The 27,861-nt window shown below is 22.3% G+C and overlaps 1 protein-coding gene across 1 annotated transcript in view; it reads left to right on the top strand.

Moving 5' to 3' along the window:
* Nucleotides 1-27,861, top strand: part of LOC122504141 (tetraspanin-5) — a 180,318-nt gene that overhangs the window by 132,924 nt on the left and 19,533 nt on the right. The window contains exon 2 of the mRNA XM_043615072.1: nucleotides 22,107-22,227. Within this exon, the coding sequence (XP_043471007.1) occupies nucleotides 22,107-22,227 (121 nt within the window). The remainder of the gene's footprint in view (nucleotides 1-22,106; nucleotides 22,228-27,861) is intronic.

Genomic DNA, 27,861 nt, shown 5'->3' with positions numbered 1-27,861 from the left:
CATTTAATACTTCAATAAATTATTTATTTTTGTATTTAAATAATTGAATTCTAGTAGAATTTTCTAATAAAAATTGATTTAAAAATGAATTGCAGTTAAACTTTTAAGATAATAATTCAATATTTAAAGCAATATAGCTTGAATTCTTAGAAACAATTGAATTTTGAAATTAATTGTATTAAAATAAATAATAATTTAATTTTCACAAATAATTGTATCAACATTAATTGTCAAAGTAACAGAGTTTCTGCAAAAAATTTTATTAAAAGTTTTTAAAATAATTAAGTTTCTGTGAAAGATTTATAAATTCTCAAAATAATTGAGATCTTATCAAGAATTTAATTAAAATTTTCGAAAATAATTAAATTTTTCTCGAGTAATTTAATTAAAATTGTATTGAAAATATTTCAATTCTCATAAAGAATTTTGATCAAAATTTTTCAAAATAATTGAATTCAAAAAGAATTTTATTAAAATCCTTTAAAATAATTAAATTCCTGCAAACAATTTGATAAATTATGAAAATAATTGAAATCTTGCTAAGAATTTTATTCAAATTTTCGAAAATAATTGAATTTTTTTCGAGTAATTTAAAAAAAAATTGTATTGAAAATATTTCAATAATTCTCATAATGAATTTTTATTAAAATTTTTCAAAATAATTGAATTTAAGAAGAATTTTATTAAAATTTTTTAAAATAATCAAATTCATGCAAAAAATTTGATAAATTATAAAAATATTTGAAATCTTTCTAAGAATTTTATTAAAATTTTCGAAAATAATTGAATTTCTTTCGAGTAATTTAATTAAAATTGTATTGAAAATATTTTAATTCTCATAAAGAATTATGATTAAAATTTTCCCAAATATTTGAATTTAAGAAGAATTTTATAAAGATTCTTTAAAATAATTAAATTTCTGCAAAAAATTTGATAAATTATGAAAATAATTAAAATCTTGCTAAGAATTTTATTAAAATTTTCGAAAATAATTGAATTTTTTCAAGAATTTTAATTAATAATAGTATTGAAAATATTTCAATAATTCTCATACAGAATTTAATGAAAATTTTCCAAAATAAGTGAATTTAAGAAGAATTATATTAAAATTCTATTTAAAATAATTAAATTCATGTGAAAAATTTGATAATTGAATATTGTAAACATTTGTTTACAATATTTGAAAATTTTCAGAGAATTTTTTCTAAAATTAATTCATTTGAAGAAGAATTTTAGTTAAAAATGCTTGCAAATAAAAATTCAATTGACTTTCCTCTTCCTATATTATATCATGAGACACACGTGTGTGCTTGCATATATAAGAATATACATGCTCCGGTAGCATGTCATCTTCAAGTAAAGGAAGGCTTAAAGGAATCCTTAAAGGATAATTTATTTCCTCTTCTTTGAAATAGTTTAGAGAATGGGGGGGGGGGGGAATTAATTACTTTGCATAGCCAAGCATTGTTTTCCCATAATTTTCTCTAAAATATTTCCTAAATTTCTCCTTGGGGGGAAATTAATGAATCCTTAAGTTTCGATCTTTAGAATCTCGCTTATTTGTTTAACGCTCCTAACAGTTTTTTAATAATGAAAATTGAAATTAACATTTTTTCATTTAAATTAATTTGTCATTTCTAATTTCTTAAAAAATAAAATTTTAATTATACAAATATTTAAAATTTTAAGTGTCGACGTGACGCTCTCAATTCATTTGTAAAAATTACGATAGTGCTCTTGAATTTTAGATTGAACACTCTGGGTATTACTCACTTTGATAGTATCAAATTTTTGATAATCAATATAATGGATGACACTCAGCCATTCACTGAATAATCGGAAATACAATCTTTACAGTGAATTTTGCCAAAAAGTTTTTTTTTTACATTATGTACTTTACTTTTTGTTTCGTACACTGTAAAAAAAATGGTTCGAAGGTAGAGCTGATTATTAAAATAGAATCAAATTATGATTTAGTACCAAAATTCAAAAATTGGTGCTAAATTAGCATCTTTCTTTTTTTGCGCAATTTTGAAATTTTATTCAACCATTGTGTGTTGAAAAAAAGTTGCATTTATCATTAAGAATCTGCTTGGCCTTAATAAACATAATAATATTATAAGAGTGTGTCCATATTCGTTTCTAAGTGATTTATAATTTCTCGTCTATTATATAAATGTCTAAGAGAGATAATTTCTGCAATCTGTTATAATATAAATACATGCAGTAGAATTCTTTATAAAGACCATGCGGCTATTGCCGTCACGGGTATATTATTGTAGCATTGAAAAACGTGACTTCCGTGTTGATGTAACTTGTATTATATGTTGCTTTCTCAAGAACTGAAAAGGGCACCCCGTTGATTTAACACATCCGATGATCGATACGATTCACATTGAAACGGTGGTCTCGCCAGTTCTTGTATATTGACTATAATGCAAAATTTGTTTGCTCAATTACTCGTGTTCTATGGCAGGCGATTTGCATATATATTTGTGTATATACATTTAGATCTCTGGTGCTTCTTGTTCATCGTCATGTAGATATTTTTTTTCTCTATCTATTCTTCATTTTTTTCCTCTGTTTCCACTGTCGTGCTCACTCTTTTAAATAAAATTAGTAATTTTAAAAATAATTGAACGTATAAATTTTTAATTCAAAATTCATAAGAAAATTCTGAATTTTTGTGTCTTTTTGGTTTGATTCATAAACTATAAAACTACCACGAATTCTAATACAAAACCTTTTTTTTTTTAATTTCTGACAAAAATTTCTTTTTAAATAACTTAAATCTTGAACAACTATCATAAAATAAATAAATTATTTAAAGAATAATTTGATTTAAATATTTCAAAATTAATTAAATTTTAAAAGAGTTGCGTTTACAATTTTCATAAGTAAATGAACTGCAAACGGTTTCAATTTGAAATTTTATAAAATTTCAATATTGAATGAATTTAATTAGAAGTGTTAATGAACTTAGATTTTTGAAAAATTTTTATAATTCAAAATCTTCTAAAATTAGTTTTTGTCAATGTATATTTAATTAATTATTAAAAATAATGGATTTATAGAAGAATTTTAGTTAAAAACAATAAAAAAAATTGAATTTTAAAGAAGTTACAAATGATTGCAGAAATTCAATTATTTTCAAAAGTAATAAAATTCTTATCACAAAATTCAATTATGTTCAAAATTTATCAAAAAATTTTGACAAAATCTCAATTATTATCTTTATAAATAAAAAAATTCTTCTTCAAAATTCAATTATTTTCATAAATTTTAATAAAATTCTTGTCAAAATTTCAATTATTTTCAAAAATTTTCATTTCAATGATTTAAATATCTACTATTTTAATAAAATTTTCCAAAAGAATTTAATTATTTAAAAACAATTTTAATAAAATTGTACTCAAACATTTAATTATTTTCATAAATGATAAAAATATTCACGCAGAAATTCAATTGTTTTCCAAAATTTTAATCAAATTCTTGTCAAAATTTCAATTATTTTCAAAAGTTTTCTCAATTTCAATGATTTTCAATATCTATACTATTTAAATAAAATTTTCCAAAAGAATTCTATTATTAAAAAAAATTTTGAAATAAAATTCTACGCAAACAATCAATTATTTTCATAAATAATAAATTTTTTTTACAGGAATTCAATTATTTACAAATTTTTTTTATAAATTTCTTTACAATAATTCAATTATTTTCATAAATAATATGTATAATTTTTACAGGGATTCAATTATTTTCAGAAATAATAAAACTCATCGCAAAATTTCAATTATTTTTAATAAAATTGTAATCAAATTCTTTGAAAAATTTAACTATTCTAAAAAATTTTATTGAAATTCTTCGAAAGAATTCGATTATTTTATTTATCAAAAGATTTTAATAAAATTCTTCGTACAGGTTTATTTAATTTCAAAAATTTATCATTTACAATAAATTATTTTCAATATCTCAGGAATTTAATTATTTAAAAAAATTTTTTAAAAATTGTTGCAAGAATTCAATTATTTTCATAAATAGTAAAACTCATTGAAGAATTTAAATTATTTTTAATACATTTTTAAATGAATTTCGCAAAAAGTTTCAATTATCAATTCAATTATTTTCAATATCTACTATTTTTATTAAATTTTCTAAAAGAATTTATTCATGTATTAAATATATTTTTCATAAATAATAAAATTTTTTACAGGGATTCAATTATTTTCATAAATAAAAAAACTCATCGCTGAATTTTAATTATTTGAAATAAAATTTTATTCTCAAAAAATATATTTATTAGTAAAAATGTTATTAAAATTTGTCAGAAGAATTAAATTATTTAATAATTTGTTAATAAAATTCTTTAGAAAAATTAAATTTCAAGAAACGTTCAATTATTCAATAAATAATTTACTTTCGTATTTAAATAATTGAATTCTCGTAGAATTTTCTGCTAAAAATTAATTTGAAAATGAATTTTAGTTTTAATTTAAGATAATAAAAGAATATGAAAATAATTTTTAAGAAGTTACAGTAACATTCTTTTATAATGTAAAATAATTATTTTAACACTCGATCCTCTTTAATTATTATAAATCATGAAGAAATCCGAGTCTTAGACTCGGAGTGATCGATTTATTCATGTTTTATAACAATATTAATTGTTGTAATCGTTTTCTTTATGTTTTATAACAATATTTTTAAAGTTGATTAATTTCAAAAAGATTAGAATTTAAAATTTTTGAAAATCTTAATTCCTATGAAATGGATGAAAAAATAATAAATTAAATATTTAAAATACTTAAAAAAGAAATTATTGTTTTCGAATAATTTTACAATTAAAGATATTCGTAAATAAATTTAACGGAACATTTTTTTCAATGAAATTTTTTCCTTTATTTTCTAAAAATTGAAAAATTTTCTGTTTAATGTTCAATTAAATTTTTTAATTGACACATATATAATTTATAAACATTTTTTTCCTTTATTCTTAAAAGACTTTGAATCTTATTAAAACAATTGAAATTAAGAAATAGAATTGATGCAAATTATTTCCTTATCAAAATTGAGAATTTTCTAGAAAAATATTAAGAAACGGGAATATCAAATGTTTTTCTATACCCAAAAGAAAAAAATGAGTTTGTAAACAATATTTTTATTGAGAAATAAAAATTATGCATAAAATGGGTATATTTCCTACTTCTTAATCAACATTTTTTAACAATTAACAATTTTCTAGTATTTTTTATAAATAAAAAGGAGAATAATTTGCATAATAATTTAGATCAGTCAAACGAAATTTGTTATAGAAAAAAAAGCATATAACAATAAAGCAGTTTATATTTTTTTCTCTCTCCCTTTTTTCTATATTTCTGACCAGCAGTATGAATATTATTTTTATTCTCTATACTGACTAGCAGTGTGTATTATTTTTTTTCTCTCTTTTTTTCTACTGGCGAGCAGAGTGTGGGTTTTTTTTTGTTAAGCCAATGTGAATTGCCAATGTATATAACACCATAAACGTCTATGAATAACTGAAAATGCCGCCTTGCACATCCTCAACAATGACGTGAAATTAAATGTGCGTATATGTAAATGTACAGAACCCCTGGAAGCTGAACTAATGTTCTGCTCGAAAATTCATAGAGTATGAATGCCATTCGTTCTACATATGTGACCTCAACAACTATACTCTTCACCGCAACTCCTCCCTCTATCCCTTTCTCTCTCTCACTCTCTCATTTTGTTCTTCTTTCAACTTTTTCATTTATAATAATCATTTCCTCCGACCAACAAAAATGTTGATGCTCTCGTATATATATATATGTGTGGACAGTTCAGAAAAAATATTAAAAAAACAAAAACTTCATTTCAAACTTTCTGTATAGTTAATTAGAGTAGGTACAAGATGAAATTTTCTCTTTCATGTTCCAAAGTTCTGAAATAAAAGAAATTTATTTATTTCTTCTGCAAATTAAAATTTTGTTCCAGTGATATTGCGTTACTTAAATAAATTGTTTCGTAAATGTATTATTCTCTTCTCAAAATTTGCCAGGAAAAACAAAAATTTATCCCAATCAATTAAAATAGAAATATACTTTTAAAAGTGAGAGATAAATTGGAAAATATCGATAAGAAAATAATATTGTACGCCATTTTTTTCTTTCCAATTTTATACAATAGAACGCTAACAAGTCCAATTATATTTTCACCATGAATGTAATGGCATAAAAAAGAATTCAATATTTTTGTTCGAGTATTATTTAACGTACGTTGATTTTTTTTTCAGTCGTATTTGTGAAAAAAATCTTTTTTTAAAAATCTCTATTCCTTTTAAAAATTTGTTTTCAATTTTTTTTCAATTTCTTTCTATGCTTTTATTTTTTATTTATTTATTTTTCCTTTTACGTTTACAAGTGTATTGTTTTACCCAGAGGAAAATTTCATTTTAACCAAATAAAATTTATTTTGAACAAAAATAAAAGCTTTATAGGCTCAGAGTCTTTTTCTGAATGTAAATTAATTTTCTTTTAACAAATGGATCTAATTTTTTTTAATACCTACTAACCTACTAATACTCTTGTATTAATATTGGTTTCTTTTCTGGAATTTTAAAAATTTGTTCTTTATATTTCAATATTATTGGGAGAGAAAGAGAATGAATTTGAAAATAATATATATCTGAATTCTAAAATATAAACACTATCGGGGGTAAGAGCGAGAAACCAGAAGAAAATTGAGATCAAATGATTGGTTTTGTGAACTGAATAGAAAAATATGTTTGCGAATTTCGTGCATTGTATTCATGATGATTCAATGAGTGTAATATTTAATAAAAACTTTTTTGTTTATTCTGTTCTTTTTTTCTCTTTTGTAGTCCATCCTTCACTCTATTGTTTTCTAATCAAAATTTTTATTAATTAATTTCATTCTCTGAAAAAAATTACACCTTTTTCAATAATTGGAAAAGCAAACAAAATAAAAAATCTTACTATATGTTTTAAAAAAATAATATATTTTTTAAAATACTGTTCTGACGACTTTTATTCTAAAAAAGAAATAAAAAAAATTTTTTAATTTATAGCAAACAAATTTTTGTACAATATTTTTAAAGACAAAAAAAACAGTTAAGATTGATGTGTATTGATTGACCCAAAAAATCCTTTTACACATTTTTGGATAAAACAAGAGAAAAAACGACACGAATGTAACAAAAAAAATGTTTGTCACTAGAGCAAAGAGAGTGAATCAAAAAGAAAAAAAATAAAAACTGTGTGAAAACAAATATATGGCTTCGCTTGAATGATGAGACTCGTGGGTTTTTACACATATATTTATAGTCTGAGTGCCTATATATATACGTAAAATTCAAACAGATATTTATTTGATCTATTATCGGTCACTTTCTTTACTGTTCATTTCATTAATTTTCTATATTCATTTTATTGATTTTCAATCATTTTTAATGCTCCGGATTTGAATTCATTTAAGTTTTTTCCCCACGGTAATTTTTTTTCTTGTTATTTATTATATTATTTTCTTAAAAGGAAAAAAAGCATTCTTAGAGTGCTAAATGGAAGTATTGGAGGCTGACATCGTTACATTCAACGCTGTTGACATCAACTAGAAACTTTTATGACTTTCAGTCGTCTGCACTTTCCCGATGGAAGAAAGCGACGGTCGAAATCCTTTTATATAGAAGCAACATTGCAACGGGAGATTTTCGCCTATACTCGAAAAGACAAGTTTATCACAGAAACACAGGCCAAGAAGTAAAGGACATTGTTAAAGAAATATTCTCCCTCGTTTCCTTTTTGATATTTACAGTCATGACATTTTTTCTATTAAGAAACAACTACACGTCTGAACATTTTCTGTACTTTCTCCCCTTCTTTTTTTTTTTAAAGAAAAATTTATAAAAATTTCCATTCTTTGGTAAGTTAGAAAATTTTCTAGTTACTTTTATTAATTTTTTATTATTTAATAATAATAATTAAAAAATTGTTTCAGAGCAATGTTATGCTACTCACTGTGAAAACAAATTTTTGAAACATATTACTCGTTATTTAGTTAAATTAAAAAACGTTGAGAATGAGAATTTGTAAAATATAAAAAGCTGAGAGATTCAAGCGGAAAGCAAAATGTGTAAGATGAAAAAAAATTTTGATAAAAAAGTGCACAACGAGAATGTTATAACGGAAGATAGAAAGGTTATTTCATGGATTAAATAAAGCCGCGAGTAAGCCAACGGCTTAGAGTGGTCCACGCGAAGCAACAGAAACATATGGTGAAAAAATACAGAGATTAAATTTTATTTAAAGCGTTAAATAATTTTTACTACCAGAATTTGAAAGAAGTAATAATTTTCAAAGTTTAATGGCGGTGTAATTATTAAGTTACAACAATCAACACTAACGTCAACTTGGGTCAAAGGCAGACAATTATAAGCATTTATGTTTTTATTTTATTTTCATTTTATTTCCTCAATTATTTATTTACATATTTATGCATATTCAGCATATATTTAAAAAAAACTCGTCTCTTTAATATAAGTTAAATTAGACTTTATTTGATAGTAAACTTTCGGCTAATTGGGTCAATACAGAAAGAGGTAATATTAATCTTATAAAACATGTATCTCTTTAATTTCTTAATCTGAATCTCGTATAGAAGTTACACACCCTGTTGCTAAAAATTCTTGTAAATAATTCAAACAGAAAGCTGATTATTGAAATAGAGTACCCAAATCCTAATACATAAGATATTATGAAAAACAGTTTTTCCTGTTTAATCTCTTCTGGAGGTGATATTTTTCCAGGTAGTACCCTACTTACAGAATAAACATCATCGAACAATCCAAACTCTGTGGCTCTTTGAATTATTTTATTGTAAAAATCTGAGAAATGTAGACTAATGTCCAAAATTACAGAATAGAAAAAACCAGTATAAACAATGCATGTAATCAATAGAGAACCGAATACAATTCTTTCTAACCATTTAGTAGGTTCTTGATTTGCAGGCAATCCAATTATAATTTGACTGATGTTTAAAGTTTGCCATGTGGTCTTATTAAAATTCATGAAGAAAGCTGTGAGTAGAATGATGACAATCGTACCAATTGTTATCATTATCATGTATAAGAGTTCTTGCGAAAACACCAAATCTTTTGTCGTCTTTTCCGTTCTCGGAATTACAGCTTTAATGACATCAATTTTTTGAATTCGTAAAATATAAGAATAATCAAGATCTGTATCGGTGAATTGCAAATAAGAGGTCAATGATGGTTGAAATTTATTTGGATCTTTTCGTCTAAGTGTAGAATTTAGCGCATGAGCAAAAATTTGTACAGTTCTTTTATTCAACCACTCTTCTTGTTCATAATTATCATCATTACTATAAGTTTTGAAAAAGAAGTTCCTTCTCTGTCCCTTTAGATCGTTTATTTTATCCGGAAACCATTGAATTTTAGAAGTTATCTCCTGAGGAATGAAAGTTTTCGTAAATGGATTTATGTAACTCAAAAAAGGTTTCACTTGATCTTTTTCATTGTATGTCATAATTGTAATATCCAAATATTTCAATTTCAATAAAAAATGCAAGGTGCTCTTAAGATACTCATGAGTTGAATTAAAAGAGTTCATAATTAAACATCTCGGTAGTGTCAACTGTGTTCCGAAACTTATCGTTTTAAGATGATTTTTAATTGAATTCATTGTATTATTATTGTTTGCTTGGAAAACAAATAAAGTCGAACTTCTATAATTCATTTGACCATCAAAGTTTTCTGTATATATTCTACGAGGAAAAAAAGTTAAAATCATTATTACTTAGAAAAACTGTAAAACTTTATTTAATCTTATGATTTCAGACTTAAAAAAACGCCTTTCGTCTTTTATATAAGTTAGTGGTAATTAAAAACTTTTTTCTCAGAATTAACTAGATGATTTTTTAAATTATCTACTATACCTTTGACGCCGAGTGGTAATTTCATTATAGTTGCTGCTAAATGATGGAAAATGTCGATTGACTTCTTTGATTAGCGAATTCATCATTGGATCTGTATTTTTAAATTGATCTTCAAGAATAAACACAACTCGATGCAGTTTAGATTCATTTTGCAGATAATTTATAAATCCATTAAAGTAATCTGTTCTTGCAGGTTTGTCTAGACTAATTGTTGAACGTTCTGCTAGAATTTCCTTCCAAAAAATACAAATAATCAAATATATCACAATAAACTTCATATTGATAACCAATTGCTACGAAGAACAAAAAATGACTGCCGAGTATTAAACTAAATTTGAAAATATTGCTTCTAGTTTATTATTGATTCATTATTTCATAAAACGTTTTTCATTTATAAGGGGATGTGAAGTATACTTTAACATGTCGTTCAAATTAATTTATTCAATAGCTAAGTAGATTCCATTTTTTTATTTACATGATTGTTTCTATAATGACCTAAACTACAGCAATGAACATTAATGTCACACTTTGAAAAAGAGGGTTGAAGGCAGACAAATATAAGTATTTATATTTTTATTTTATTTCTTGCTTATTTATACTCAATACGATTGCAGTGCAATTTAATTCGACTTAATTTAATCGTTAACAATATGACATTATGTTACCTGCTGCAAACTCTCTGGTTGATTGATTATTAATACAGAAATCTCTTTAATTTCTAAATTTGAATCTCGTATACAAGTTACATACTCTGTTACTAACAATTCTTATAAAATATTCAAATAGAAAGGTGATTGTTGAAATAGAGTATCCAAATCCTAATACATATGATATTATATAAAACAGTTTTTCTTTTTTAATCTCTTCTGGCGGTGAAGTTTTTCCAGGTAGTACATTTTTTATACAATAAACATCATTGAACAATCCAAACTCTGTGGCTCTTTGAACTATTTTATTGTAAAAATCTGAGAAAGGCGGATTTTTTTGCGTTGACCAGATAAAAGAATGATAGGAAACAACTTCTGGCAATATTTTCACATTTAACACTTCTTCTCTTGATAATGAATATGCATTAATTTGATTTTCAGCATCAGGAAGAATGCAGCTTATATTTTTATGCCTTGCCAAGTATTTTAAACAGCGTTTCCCTTTCAGCTTATGAGCATCGTTGAACAATTCACTTTTATCTAATAACTTTTTAAGATAAGGAGTAGAAGCAGATGCATTTACTTGTCGAAAAGTAAACTTATCCATTCGCGGTATTAAAGACGAATCAGCTAATTCTTCCAAAGTCGAAATTTCATGTACCGGCTGTAGACTAATGTCCAAAATTACAGAATAGAAAAAACCTGTGTAAATAATGCAAGCAGTCAATAAAGAGCCAAATACAATTCTTTCCAAGCAATTATTTGGTTCTTGATTTGCAGGCATTCCAATGATAATTTGACTGATGTTTAGAGTTTGCCACGTAGTCCTATTAAATTTCATGAGGAAAGCTGTAATTTGAATAATGATGATCATACAAATTGTTACCATTATCATGTATGAAAGTTCTTGCGAAAACACCAAATCTTTTGTAATATTTTCCGCTTTTGGAATTACAGCTTTAACGATATCAATTTTTTGAATTCGTAAAATATGAGAATAAAAATTGTTTATGTGGGTAAATTGTAATTTGCATTTTAATGCTCGTTTACGTGAAGCTACTTGTTTTCGTATTAGTTTAGAATTCATTGCTTGAGCAAAAATTTCTGTAGTTCTTTTTTCCATCCACTGTTTTTGCATAGGATCATTGTCATTACTGTAAGTACTGTAATAAAAGGTGAATTTTTCCCCCTTTAGATCGATTACTTTATCCGGAAACCATTTAATTTTCGATGTTATCTCCTGAGAAGTAAAGGTTTTTGTAAAAGGATTTATATGACTCAAAAATGGTTTCACTTGATCTTTCTCATTGTATGTCATAATTGTAATATCCAAATATTTCAGTCTCCATAAAGAATGTAAAGTTCTGTTAAGATACTCATGAGTTGAATTAAAAGAGTTCATAATTAAACATCTTGGAAGTGCTGCTCTTGTTCTGAAATTTATCCCTTTAAGCTCTTTTCCAATAGAATTCATTGTTTTATTATTCTTTGCTTCGAAAACAAATAAAGTCGTACTTCTATAATTTATTTGACCATCAAAGTTTTCTTTGCGGATTCTATAAAGGAGAAATATGAAAATAATTTTTTTTTTTGAGAAATTGTAAACTAATTTTATCTGGATATTATTTATGTAAAAAAAAGTTCTTTTTGGCTGTCATATAATTGTAATGAAACTTTTTTCTTAGAATTAACTAGATTTTTTAAATTATCTACTATACCTTTCTCGCCAAGTGGAAATTTCATTATAGTTGCTGCTGAAAGATGGGAAATTTTGATTGACTTCTTTCATTAGCGAATTCAGCATTGGATCTGCATTTTGGAATTGATTTTCAAGAATAAACACAACCCGATAAAGTTTAGATTCGTTTTTCAAATATTTTATAAAACCATCAAAGTAATCTGTTCTTGCAGGTTTGTCGAGACTAATTGTTGAACGTTCTGCTAGAATTTCCTTCCACAAAATACAAATAACAAAATATATTCCAATAAACTTCATATTTACAACCGCTCAGTACGACTGACAAAACATGACTGCCTTGTATGTAATTTAAATTGAAATGATTTTTTCCACTTGATTATTTATAAATTTATCGTTTTAGAAGACGTCATATTATTCAGAATATGTTATGTTATTTAGAAAGGACTTGAAGAATACTTTAACATGTCATTCAAATTCATTTAGTTCATAGTTAGGCAGTTTACATTTTTTGTGGATAAAGTTGTTGTCATAACAACTAAGTGTAATATAAAATTATTATATAAAATTATATACAAAGTTTATTAATTATTCGTGTTTTTTATTATTCTTAATTTTAGAACAAAATGATTGATCGAATTTTATAAAACAAATAATATTTATCTCACTGGCGGAGAAAAAGTGATCATCAACAATAAAAATTATTTTTTTTTGATCAGTTTGTCCTACTTTTTGGGTATTCATTTGAGTTTTGAATCCAATATATAGAAGGGAAAGATGTCGGGTTTGAATATGATATTTTCTCTTTATACAATACATACCTTTGGGATTTATGGTCGATTAAATGAATTCCATATATGTATACATACTTACGGTTGACATGAACGAATTTTGTTGTTAACTGGAGGGGAGAAAATATAGGTGAAAGTTGAGGTGGCAAAGGGTATAAAATAGCGTTACTCATCAACCGCGCTGCAAATTGGCATCGACGTGCCCTGCTTGTTAATTTCCCCTGGGTAACTCCCAAGGAAAGTGCACACTATTCCTCCTATTTACATTCCACTCAAGTAGAGCAACCCTACCACCACAAAAAAAAAAAACTTGATCGGAGAATAAGAAGACGATTCTCAATGGCTTTTTCATCGAGTGCTTCTCTAATCTCATGTGTTTGATATGCAATACAATTCTTGTTGTTCTTATAATGTATATCAAACTTCTCAAGTTTAAATTTTTTTTTAATTTCACAAGTCTGACTGTAATTGAATTTTACCACTTGATTCGAGTTAGTAATTATTTCGTTAGTAGTGAAAATTAATTTCCAACTTCGGTTAAAATTACTTTACTTTCGGTAATAGTAAGTAGTAGATTCAATTTTTAGTCAGACCTACTGAAATTATATGAAACTATGACGAGTTTCATAGAATTTCAGTAGGTCTGACCAAAAATCAATTAGTAAAAGTAAATAAGTAATAAAAGTCAGACTAACGTCTGACTAAAATTGATTTTTACTACTTAATTTGTATCCGTCAGTTATTATTTCCTTAGTAGTAAAAATCAATTTCCATCGAACGTGACTAAAAATTAATTCAAGGTGTCTACTAATCGTGAAATCTGGGAAATAGCCGGGAATTTAATTTGACCGGGAATAAGCCAGGAATTTCATGCCAAACAGGGAATTTTTTCACCAAATTAAAACAAGTTTTATTATTTTAATTTGTTTTTAAAAAAATCGCTTTTTATTTCATTTTTTATAGATATTTATACATGAAATTCGTACAGAATTGATGTATAAGTAATTTGTTCTCTAAATTTTAATTAGTTAAAAATAATTGATTTGATAGTAAAAAACCAGTCACTGATTCAAATATAGTTTATAAATATATTAAAAAAAACATATCGAATTAATAGAAATTTTGTGAAATTCAACTGAAAATAATAAAATTTATTAAAGAATTTCATTAAAAACTATTTAACAAATCGAATTTTCAAAGTCAGGGTATCCCAGCTACCTTGAAAACCTTAAAAACCTTGAAAAGCACTTGAATTTTTTTTACTCCTTGAAAATCTTGAAAACACCTTGAATTTTATGACAAAACCTTGAAAAATTAAAATTCTTTAATAATGCGATTTATTTCCTTGACGTTTTAAAAATTAAATTCTCGTGAATATTTCAATTATTTTTATAAATAAAAAAATTCTTCGACATAATTTAATTATATTCAGGAACTTTAATAAAATTCATTGCAAAATACAATTATTTTTATAAATAACAACATTCACCACAAGAATTCAATTATTTTAAAAATTAATTAAATTTTTCGCAGAAATTTAATTATTTTCAAAAAATTTTAAAAAAAAATTATGGTCAACAATTCAATTATCTTTATAAATAAATAACGATAATCTTCGACAAAGTTCAATTATTTTGAGGAATTTTAATAAAATTCATTGCAAAATTCAATTATTTTCATAAATTTCATAATTCATCACTAGAATTCAAAAATTTTAATAAAAATCATGGCAAAATTTTAATTATTTTCAAAAATTTGTCTTACTTTGATGATTTTCAATATTCTACTATTTTGAAAAAATTTCCCGAAAGAATTTAATTATTAAACAAAAGTTTTTAAAAAATTCTACACAAACTTACAATTATTGAAAAAAAAAATTCAATTAGTAAAAATGTTTACTAAATTTGAATTAGTGGCTGACTTTTTGCTTTTTACTTAGTAAATTTCACTAAAAAAATTAGTAGAAATAATTTTTTACTAGTAAAATTTACTAATTCAAAAGCAAAAAATCAGTCACTAAATCAAATAAGTAATCATTTTCACTAATTTGAATTTAGACAGTAAATTTTTCAATTCTGTTGTTTCAATTATTTTTTATACAATTTTAATCGAATTCCTCGAAAAATGTAATTATGCTTAAAAATTTTATTAAAATTCATCGAAAGAATTTAATTGTTTCCAGAAACTGAAAAAAAATCTCAAAAATTCAATTATTTCTATAAATAGCAAAATTCTTTCAGATTTACTAAATTCTTTTGAATATTATTAAAAAAAAATATTTTCCCTAAGAATTCAATAATTTTCATAAATTTCCATAAAATTCTAGAAAAACAATTGAATTATTTTCAAAAGTAATAAAAATTCTTCGCAGAAATTCAATTATGTTTAAAAATTTTTTTTTTAAATTCTCCTCAAAATTACAATTATTTTTATAAATAATTAAATTGTTCTCCACAATCCAATTATTTTCAAAAATTTTAATAAAATTTTACGCAAACATTTAATTATTTTCATAAATATGTAAATAACATTCTTTGGAAGGATTCAATTTATTTTTGAATACTACTTTGGATGTAGTAAAATTCTTTGCAGAAATTTGACTAGTATCAATGCATTGCAATAAAATTGAATTAATCAAATTTTCAATTATAATTATGAACAGACAAGATTATTTTAAAAAATTGAAAAAATTCTTTGTTTAATTCAATAATTTTCCAAATTTTTAATTAAAATTATTAAAAAAAAACATTATTTTCAAAAAATTTAAAGAAACTTTTCAAAAGAATTTAATCATTCATAAAAACTCTAATAAAAAATTTGGAAGCAATTTGTAGATTTATTTATGTTTGAAATCAAATAAATTTAAATTTGATGAGAAAAAAAACCGGAAAAAATTAGGACAAAGCCGGAAATTAGAACGAAAATGGTCGAAACCCTGATTATTTTTATACTCGAAGTAGTGGTAAAGAACGTTTTTAGTCAGACCAATAATTAATAGGTATCATAAAAATCGTCCGTCTGACTAAAATCGATTTTTACTACTTGATTCGTTCTCCTTAGTACGAAAAATCAATTTCTGTCAAACGTTGCTTTAAATTCTTTTAATCTTTAAAGTAGAAAGTAAGTAGTAGTAAAAAATATGTTTAGTCAGACCTTTAAATTCTTTTAATTTTTTAAGTAGAAAGTAAGTGGTAAGTAGTAAAAGATATGTATAGTCAGACCTAGTGAAATCACAAAAATCGTTAGTCTGAATAAAAATGATTTGTACTACTTCGTTTTTTTTCTTACATTATTTCGTTAGTAGTATAAATCAATTATCGTCAGACATTACTTTAAATTATTTTAATTTTGACAGTAGTAAAAACGATCTTTAGTCAGACCAACTAAAATTACTTCTTAGTCTGACTGAAAATAGTTTTTACTACTTGATTTCCTTTTGTTATTTTTTTTTCGTAGTTACATTTAATTTAAGAACTGTTTTAAATTTTGAATGAATTGTGAATTATCGGTGAATTCTTATTTGTTTCCGCAAAGAGTAAATCGATTAACATTTTCATTAATGAAGTATTTAGTATTAACAGTCTATTGTCCGGTTTCTCTGCTCCATTTAATTAATTATTGAGACTGTTATTCGTGCTCCAGAATTGTTAATAATCATTATTGAATCTCAATAATATGCATATTTTAAATTATAAATGATTCATGTCTTGTGTCACATTACATTTGACATAATGTTTAGTTATTCATTACTTTTGGTTAATTATTTCCTTATAATAATAATAATGAATGCTTTATACCATAAATAAAGTTTCATTGAATAAAATATTTGTCCGTAAGATTCAAATGCGGTAGTCAGAGAATTTTCCATTTTCCTCATCCATTTTGAACTTGAGTGCGAAACTCTGTTCGATTTAGTGGTCCCATTTTATTTCATTCTTTTACTTCTAAAGAGCAGAACCGCACTGAAATGTTTTAAAAAATTGCTTTTGGAAAAATTTATTCTGTAAAATAATATTAATTTTAAATTTAAATTTGATCTTAATTCATAATATAAATTTCAACATTTACATTTTTATTATTTGACTTCTATTTTAAATTTAAATTTTATCAATTAATTCATAATAAAAATTTTAACATTTACATTTTCATTATTTGATTTCTATTTCAAATTAAAATTTTATCATTTAATTCATAATATAAATTTCAACATTTAAATTAAAGTAAAAATTTATCACATATATGTACATATCGTTTAAAAAAAATCAATCAATAGAATTTCTATAAAAAAATTTAAATTCTTATAAATTTTGAAAAAAATTTTAAAATTGGTGTCAGAAAGAACAATGGTTTCTTATCATATGCATTTTCAAAATTTTTAGACCTCAATTTTATACATATATATATATATATATTATAAAAATATTTAAACTTTGTCTTTAGTTTTCGGTTAAAATTAGTTCACGATGATTAATATTTTTATATATTAAAAAATTTAATTAATAAAATTAATAAAAAATTAATGCACATTAAAATAATGCTGAGAGTCTGATGTACACTTGTATTATTTATTATAAGAAAGGAGAAAAAATATTGCTTTGATAAATAATCAAATTTTACCCATTGGCTTGAGAAGAAATCTTATTTTATACTGTATTAAAAATAATAAAATGGTCCAAGAAAGTCAATCTTCTTCAAAGAAGAAAAAACTTATAATTTTTAACAATTAATTTTGTGCAATATAAATTCTTACTCTTGAGTATGAAATAAAATATTTTTAATAGAAAAAACCATATAATTTCAAGAAATTAAAAATCGAAGTTCAAAAGTATCACTTTCAGAAAAATCACTCATAGATAAAAATGGATTATCTGTAAATACTGTAATGTTAACATCAGTTTGGTAATTAGAGACGGATATCTGAATTATTCATAACTGTATCAAGATTGCAAATTTGTTCTTCATGTTTACTGTTATTGACATATTGCGAGATGATATCTACAGAAATGCATATATAAGCTATTCATTTTGTTATTAGAGAACATTTTGATTGATAACACAAATTTCCTCAATTGCGATTTCTATTTTATAATATAAATTTTTGACAAACATTCCATTCAGTGATTTTAAAAGCACTTTCTGTATGTGCATTTAAAATGAAAATCATTCCTCTTTTCAATTTCATTAAATGAATTAATAAATACACACACACGCAAATATAGAGTGTTCTTCATAAAAGTGGAATTTATTTTTCCAAATAAATGAATTATTCTTTCATATTTATAAATTTAAAAAAAAAAATTGTTTGAACGTACAAAAAAAATTTTTTATTTCTCTAGATAAAAAATTAACGTTTGCATAGAGTGATGAAAATGAGTGAAAATGGAGAGATTTGTATTTATTTAAAAAAAAGTGGTAAACGCAAAAGAAAATTATTTAATTTAATAATGAGAAAATGTATATTCTAATTGGTAAATGTTTTTTTTAATACGTTAAATGAGAGAAAAGATGAAATTTTCCCTTTTTAAAAGAATTTTCTTTTTTTTTTTGCATAAATTTGTAAGAGATGGTTTAATATTTTAGTGTAGGATTTAAAGCTTTACTATTGTAAAAGGATTTTAATGAATACTGCTTTTCAGAAATTTGCCGTACTTGGATTATAAGAAATTCTAAAATTCACTTTGGTTATAATGATATCCCGAATAACTGGAACATAAATAAATGAGAATTTATATATACATACGAAAAGTTGAATGAAATTGAGAAAGAGAGAAAAATTTACATGCTAGCTTAATCTTAACAATATGTATGTAGTTTTATCATTTATTCAAAATTACAAATGTTGGTTTTTCGTATTTTTACTTTAAAAAATTCTCATTGTAATTCATTTTATTTTCGTTTGATTTTTTATAGAATAATAAGAGAGGAAGAATTTTAGGAAAAATTTATTTATACATCTATTTTTTGCATTTATAAAACAAACACGTATTGAATGTCAATATTTTTAAATTTAAATGAAATGAAATTTCATAATTTAAGTATTTTTGTTTTTTTGTTAGAATAAATTTACATATATACAATATCTCTAGTGGAGCAGAGAAGTAAATAATAATACTACGTATGGAAAATGTTCATTGTGACGTGAATTTATTATAGAAATTCGTTTCTGTGAATATGAGTAATTTGAGTTTAAAAATTTATTCTCTGATGGATTGAATTTTTTTCTGCGAGATGAAATTTTTTATGATCTATGTTCTACTGCTAAAATTTTAGTACGAACATAACTAAATGTTAGATTTTTAATAAAAAAAAAAATATATTTTAAATGTGGAAATAATTTGAGAAAATGTAATTTTTTATTGATATAAATTTCAACTGAATACATTTAATTTGAAGATATTAAATTAATACCGAATGTGTTAAATAGAAAGAAGTAAAAAAATGTTTCTCACTTATTTTTTAAAAATAAAATTAGCAATTTTAAAAATAATAGAATTTAAAATTTTTTTATTTCAAATTTTTGTTAAAAACACTAAAAAAATTCAATCTTGGAGAAATTACAATTAATTGCATAAATTCCATTATTTTCAAAAGTAATAAAATTCTTCTCATAAAATTCAATTATATTCAAAATTTAAAAAAAAAATTCTTGTCAAAATCCCAATTATCTTTATAAATAACAAAATTGTTCCTCAAAGTTCAATTTTTTTTAAAAATGTCAATAAAATTGTTGGTAAAATTTCAATTATTTTCAAAAATTTGTCTCATTTCAATGATTTTTAATCTCTATTTTAATAAAATTTTCCAAAAAGAATTCAATTCTTTAAAAAAAATTTTAATAAAATTATACGCAAACATTTTATTATTTTCATAAATAATAAAAATTTTCCAGGAATTCAATTATTTAAAATTTTTTTTAGAAATTTCTTCGCAATAATTCAATTATTTGCATAAAAAGTAATTAAAAATTCTAGAAAATAATAATTGAATTAAAATGAAGAAAATAATTTTGAAGAACTTACAGTAACAATATTTTTATATTATATAAATTAATTATTTTATCTCTCGGTCATCTTTAAATATTATAAAACATGAAGAAATCGATCACTCCGAGTCTTCGACTCGGAGCAATCGTTATCTTTATGTTTTATAAAAATACTTTTAAAAGTGGTTTAATTTCAAAAAGGTTTGAATTTGAAAGTTTGGAAAATCTGAATTTCTATGGAAAACTAATAATAATTTAATATTTATTTAACAAAGAAGTTCTTGATGTTTTTGAATAATTCTACAATAAAAAAAATTCGTAAATAAATTAATAGAATCTTTTTTTTTAGTAAAATTTTTTCTCTTATTTTCTAAAAATTTAAAAAGTTTGAATTTAATTTTCAATTAAAATTATTGACAAATAAAATTTATCAACATTTTTTTTATTTTTAAAAAGCTTTGAATTTTATTAAAGCGATATTGTAATTAAGAAATAGACATGATGCAAATTAATTTCCTTCTGAAAATTTAGAATTTTCTACAAAAAATATTAAGTGACAAAAAGGGTATATTTCCTATTTCTTAATTATAAATTTTTATCAATTTTCTAATATTTTTTATAAATAAAAAGAAGAAAAATTTGCATAATTTAGATCAGTCAAACGAAATCTGTTACAAAAAAATCATATAAAAAACAAAATTTATTTGTTAATAATTTTTAAAAAATTGTTAATTTTTTAATTTCGAACATTTGAGCATTTGAAACTTAAGGGGCATAAAGTTTGATTCAAATTGAATCATTTGTTTTTATTCGAACCAAAAAATAATTTAATAATAATAAATAAAACAATAAATTAAATAATTTATTATTTTTGGTATTAATTTGACGTACAAATTAGGATCAATTTTATACTTTTGATAACAGATACTTTTTTATTAAAAGTGAGTGATGTAATAGAAAAAGGGTTTGAGTATAATTTTCTAGTAGGTAATATTTTTAAGATAATGTAAATTTTTTATATTATTTATATATACAAGTATGTAAGGCAAATGATATAAGAAAATTATAAAAAGCAATGAACGAGTCAAGACGCATGCGGCGATAATATCGATTAGTTACTCGACTAAGTAAGTGTATAAGAGGAAAAGTGTATATGAATCTTTATTGGTGATAAAATGGGTGCAAATATGATCAGTGTGAGAGGAACTCGACTGTTGCATGTGAGAAACTTGACAAACTAGGGATTTAACGCGTGAGCGCCTTGGATTAGCGAGTTTCTTAGTTAAATACTTAGAAACTTTGCTGTAACGAGAGATTACATCCTAACTAAATTCTAATAAATTACATTTTATTCTAATTAAATATATTTCATCCTTTATAAAATATATATTACTGCTTATAAAAAATATATAGTTTATTTCTTATAAATAATATTTTATTGTAAAATATATTTTATTTCCTATAAAAATATTTTATTGATTTTAAAAAATATTTTATTCTTTGTAAAATATATTTTATTTCCTGTAAAAATATTTTATTGCTTTTGAAAAATATTTTATTTAACTTATAAAAAAATAAATGATTTTTAAAAATTTCTACCAAAGTTTTTTTGAAAGTAGCAAATTTATAGGAAAAGTTTCGATTACAAGAAGTGTGATTGTTAACTTTATTATTTTATTGAGATTAATTAAGATTAATAATAATAAGATGAAGTTATTCAATGTGTAATTAAAGAATGTAATTAATGAATGTATAAAAAATGTATAAATAAAAATAATTTCTATTATTAACTATATTTTACACAAACTTTATTAAATTTAATTAATTGAAAAACGATTTGATGTATTATTAAATTTAATAAATTAAAAAATGATTTGATAACACAAACCTTTTTGTACCAAAAATTTAGTAATGCGCTAATTGTAAGTCCCGGAATATTTCTCTTAAAAGAAGGAAAAATTGTTTATTCATAATTATTAAGTTATTGTAAATTTAACGTGAATTTTTTTTTGTGATTTCAGTTGCTGGGTCTGGGCATCATGGCGGTGGGCGTTTGGGCATGGACAGAGAAAGATACATTTAATAACTTGTCTCGCCTAACAAACATCGCTCTTGATCCAGCATTCATCTTTATTCTAGTCGGTAAGTAAAGAACTAAAATAACAATATGGAAAGTATAATTCAATTCCCCTCCCGGATCAGAGATTGTTTCCAAACTTTTTAAATCGAAACGAAAAGACAAAAGTTTTGCGAACGGCAGTAAAGTTTCTGCTTGCTTATTCATAATGCTTTAATTCATTGATAGCGGAAAATATTGTTTGCCACATTAATAGAAATGACTGCTTTTAAATATCTATTTCTAAATTAATTTTTTTCTTAATTTTTTTTTTTTGGTAATTGTATTTTTATTTTTATTTGGAAATTATTATTTATTATTTATTTATTTGAAACTAATAGATTGCAACGAATTGATATCATACTGCAATAAATTGATATCAATTGCAACGAATTGGTATAAAATAAAAAAAATCTATTCTCAAAAATTATAATCAAATTCTTTAAAAAGATTCAATTATTTTCAAAAAATATTCGAAATTCAATTATTTTCAATATCTAGTATTTTCATAAAATTTTGCAAAACAATTCAATTATTTAAAAAAAAAATTGATAAAATTCATCCAAAATTCAATTGTTTGCCTAAATTAATAAAATTTCTACAGGAATTCAATTAATTTAGAATAGTATTTTCAATAAAAATCAATTACTTAACAAAATTTTTATACAATTCTTCACAATAATTCAATTGCTTTCACTAATAATAAAATTTTTCATGGAAATTCAATTTTTAAAAAAAAGTTTTGATAAAATTCTTAACAAGAATTCAATTATTTTCATAAATAATAAAACTCATCGAAGAATTTTAATTATTTTTGAAACTATTTTAAATTAATTAATCGAAAAATTCAATTATTTTCACAAATAAAATTTTCCACAAGAATTCAATTATATTTAAAATAAAATTTTCATAATATTTATTACATTTCGAAAAGAAATTAATTATTTAAAACAATGTTTTGTAAAATTCTTATAAAGAATTCAATCATTTTAAAAAATAACAAAATTGTCCACAGAATTTAATTCTTTTTAAACTTTTTAATAAAATTTTTCGAAATAATTTTAATTATTTTCATAAATAATAAAATTCATCACAGGATTTAAAGTATTTTTAATATAATTTGACAGGAATTTCTAAAAAAATGTTACTATTCTTCAAAAAATAATTTCAATTCCTAGTAAAAATCAATTATTTAAAAAAAATGTTTTTTTTTAATTTTTTAGAAGAATTCAATTATTTTCAAATATTTTAATAAAATTATTCGAAAGAAATCAATTATTTTATATACAAAATTTTAATTAAATTTTTTTGAAATAATACAATTATTCTTTTATATTTTAATAAAATTCTTCCCAAGAATTCAATTATTTACATAAATAACAAAATTTTTCACAGAAATTCAATTCTTTTTAACAATTTTAATAACATTTTCCGCAATAGTTAAATTATTTTCATAAATAATAAAATTCATCGCAGAATTTCAATTATTTTTTTAAATATAATTTTACAGAGATTGCTCGAAAAATGTATAATTATTCTTAAAAATTTTAATTCCTCAAAAAAATCAATTATTTAAAAAAAAATGTTTTTTTTAAAAATCTTTGAAACAATTCAATTATTTTCATAAATATTAGAATTTTTCACAGGATTTCAATTATTTTCAAATATTTTAATAAAATTGTTCGAAAGAAATCAATTATTTTAAATACAATTTTAATTAAATTTTTTTGAAATAATTACATTATTCTTTTAGATTTTAATAACATTCTTCCTAGGAATTCAATTATGTCGAAAAATAACAAAATTATTCTTGATAATTCAATTATTTTTTTAGGCATTTTAATAAAATTCTTTGCAAAATTCAATTATTTTCATAAATAACAATATTCATCACAAGAATTCAATTATTTTTAAAAGTAATAAATTTCTTCTTGGAAATTCAATTATTTTAAAAAATTCTAATAAAATCGTTAACAAGAATTCAATTATTTTAATAAATATTAAAATGCTTTTTAGGAATTCAATCATTTAAAAAAAAAAATTGATTAAAATACCACACAGACATTCAATTATTGTCAAAAATTTTAATAGAATTCTTTGTAAAATTTAAATATTTTTAGAAACTTTTCGCAATTCAATGATTTTCCATATCTACTATTTTCATAAAATTTCCAAACAGAATTCTATTATTTAAAGAATTATTTGTAAAAATCTACGTAAAAATTCAATTATTTTCATGAATAATAAAATTTTTCAGGAATTAAATTATTTAAATTAGTATTTGCATAAAATTAGTCAAAAGAAATCAATTATTTAAAAATTTTTTATAAAATTCTTCGCAAGAAATAAATTACTTTTATAAATATTTGAATTCTTTCATGAATAATAAAAATCGTTGCAGGAATTCAATTTATTAACAGAATAAGAAAGTAGTAATTATTTTTGATGAAAATTGGGAAAAAGTGAGGAAAATAAAATATAGAATAGAATTTTTGTAAGCTTTGTAATGTGTCTAAAACGAGTTTTTTTGGTCGTCAAGTTTAATTTTTCGATAGCTGCTATTTGCTACTTTTTTCAAATTAATTATCGAGTGCGAAGTACGGAAATTGCAAATAGAATCGGTATCAATTGCAATTAATATCATATGATACAAATTTTTATCCAATGTGATATAAATTTAATACTTTGAAGAAAACAGCAGAAACTATTCTATAAAATTGATTCGAAATGAAAATTTTCGTCCCCCTATTTTTAAAATAACAAAAGTTATTTTGATTTTCGTATATAGAACGAAGTTAATCGTATAACAAGTAGCGCATAAATAAAATGGAATTAGGTGAAAATAAGATAAAGCTGCACGTATATATCTGAATAATGCAGGTATAAAAGGAGTTTAACGACGTGCTGCTGGATTATATAAGTAAATCTCACACCTTAGCCAGCACAGCTGGAAGAAAAAAAATTGATCTAATTTTTCTTTTCAAATTTCACACAAGGCAACAATTTTTCATGACGATATCTACATATATACATACATCTCATTATATACTTAGTGGAAAATTTCAAAGAATCTTAAATAAACTCGTTGAACAAAAATAAAGATTTAGTTTCGGATATTTATAAATATTTATCAGAAAGAAAATTTCTTTTCGATTTATTTCTAAAAATTTTAATTTTTTAATTTCAAATATTAAATCATTGTCATAATGATACTAATGGTATTCCAAACAAATATTTTCTTCGAATGTTGATAAGTGGAATTTATTGTGGCACTCACAAATAATGATGTTAGCATCAAACGTCATGCAGTTTAGTAATTAAATTTTCATCGCTGTCAGCTGCATCTAAAATTACAATTCAGTAGTTTCAAATAATCATATCTTCAAATTTATTGCAATTTTCTTTATTATCTCGTCTACTTATATTACAGTATTCTGAATATTTGCTAAAAATAGGTATATTATCGCTACGTGGATTTTATTTTATTATTATTTTACTTTGTTACTTAATTCAATGATTTTCAATATCTACAATTTTCATAAAATTTTCCAAAAGATTTCAATTATTTAAAAAAATATTTAATAAAATAATTTATAGAATGGAAAATCAATTTAAGATTTGATTAGGTTTACAATAATTACTCAAGTGTAAGGTGAAATAATGTTTGAGGCAGCTGTTGCTTTAACTATAAGACGTGCTTGTAATTTCTAAATATTGCCAACAATCTCTTTCGTGTTTACAAGACAGGGGTGGTTATGCTACATTCACTTCTACCTACACCCTTAATTAGGTCATGTAAATCAGGTCATTTCCAGCTAACTCCGCATGCAAACTGAAATACCGACATTATTTCCGCAATGGGTTTTCATCTCCGTTCGCAAAATTGAGTGAATAGCATATATTTTATTTGTCTGCTATAATAATTAATTAGAAAATAGTTCTCATCAAATTTTATGCATACTCTAAATAAACTCGTCAAATAATTATATAATAATTATTAATATTCAGTTATTAATAAAATATCCATGAAATGTATTGTTATTCATCATTATTATTTTTAATAATAGTAGTAATAGTAATAGCAGTTATTTTGTACAAATATTAATATTATTATTTAATTATTATTAGAAATAATTATATTATTATTAATTATTATTAGAAATAACTATATTATTATTATTAATTATTATTAGAAATAATTATATTATTATTAATTATTATTAGAAATAACTATATTATTATTATTAATTATTATTAGAAATAATTATATTATTATTAATTATTATCAGAAAGAACTATATGATTATTAATTATTATTAAGAATAATGACAGTTATTTTTGAGTAAATAATATTCGAATAAATTTCTTTCAAAATATATGAAGCCTGGAGATAAAAGGATTTAAAATTAAATTGAAAAAATATTTCGTTCACTTGAACGTTCAGAATTTTTGGAAGTACAATTTTAATAAAAAAATTAATTAAACCACTCCCCCTCCTTCGACCCGTGGTTTTATAAAATTCTCTCTAAATTTAAATTATTAAAAATATTAATTAATTAATTAATTCACTTATGAAGTTCATAGTGTTAAATATTCTTGTTTATTATTATTCAAAAATTTTTAATAAAATTTTTCGCAAGAATTTCATTATTCTCATAAATAATAATATTTTTTAAAACAATTCAATTATTTACAATACAATAATAATAATATTTCTCGAAAGAATACAATTATTTTTCAAAATATTAATTAAATTCGATTATTTTCAAGAATTTTAATATAAAATTATTTTTGACAATTTTGATGAAATTCTTTTTTAAAAAAAATAATTATTTTCAAAATTTTTAATACAATATTCCTTCAAAAAATTCAATTATTTTTAAAAATTCAGAAAAAATTCTTCGAAATAATTCAATTATTTTTAAGAATTGTAAAATAATCTGCAATGATTCGATTACTTTTATAAATAAGAGAATTCTTCAAAGGAATTCAATTATTTTCATAAATAATAAAATGATTCGGAGAAATTCAATTACTTTCAATACAAATTTAACAAAATTTTCTAATTATTTATAAAAATATTACTTAAATTAAATTATTTTCAAGAGTTTTAATTGAAATTCAATTATTGTTGACAATTTTGATCAAATTCTTTGAAACAATTCAATTATTTTTATAAATTGTAAAATTCTTGTCAATAATTGAATTTTTTTTTTTGTAAATAATAAAATTCTTTTGAGAAATTCATTTATTTTACAAATTTTTAATTAAAATTATTTTTAAAATTACATTATTTTTACGAAATTTAATGAAATTAGAAAAAATGTAATTATTTACAAAAACTGCAATAAAATTGTTTAACAGAATTTAATTTTCTATGAACAATTTTAATATGATTTAATTGGAAAATTGTTAATTACAATTAATAATAAACACAATTTTAAAAGCTAAAAAAGAAAATCTTCATAAAATTCTATTAGTTTTAAAATTTCCATTACAAATTATTTTAAAAAATTCCATTATTTTCAAGAAGATTGAAATAAATTCTTTAAAACAATATTCAATTATTTTAAAGAATTTTAATAAAAATCTTGTCAAGAATTGAATTATTGAAAAAATGGTAATAACATTTTTGAAATGAATTTCATTATTTTCAACTT

The sequence above is a fragment of the Leptopilina heterotoma genome, unplaced genomic scaffold, assembly GCF_015476425.1.
Source record: "Leptopilina heterotoma isolate Lh14 unplaced genomic scaffold, ASM1547642v1 Lhet_281, whole genome shotgun sequence".
Classification (NCBI taxonomy): domain Eukaryota; kingdom Metazoa; phylum Arthropoda; class Insecta; order Hymenoptera; family Figitidae; genus Leptopilina; species Leptopilina heterotoma.
This window is presented reverse-complemented; position numbering and strand designations above follow the sequence as displayed.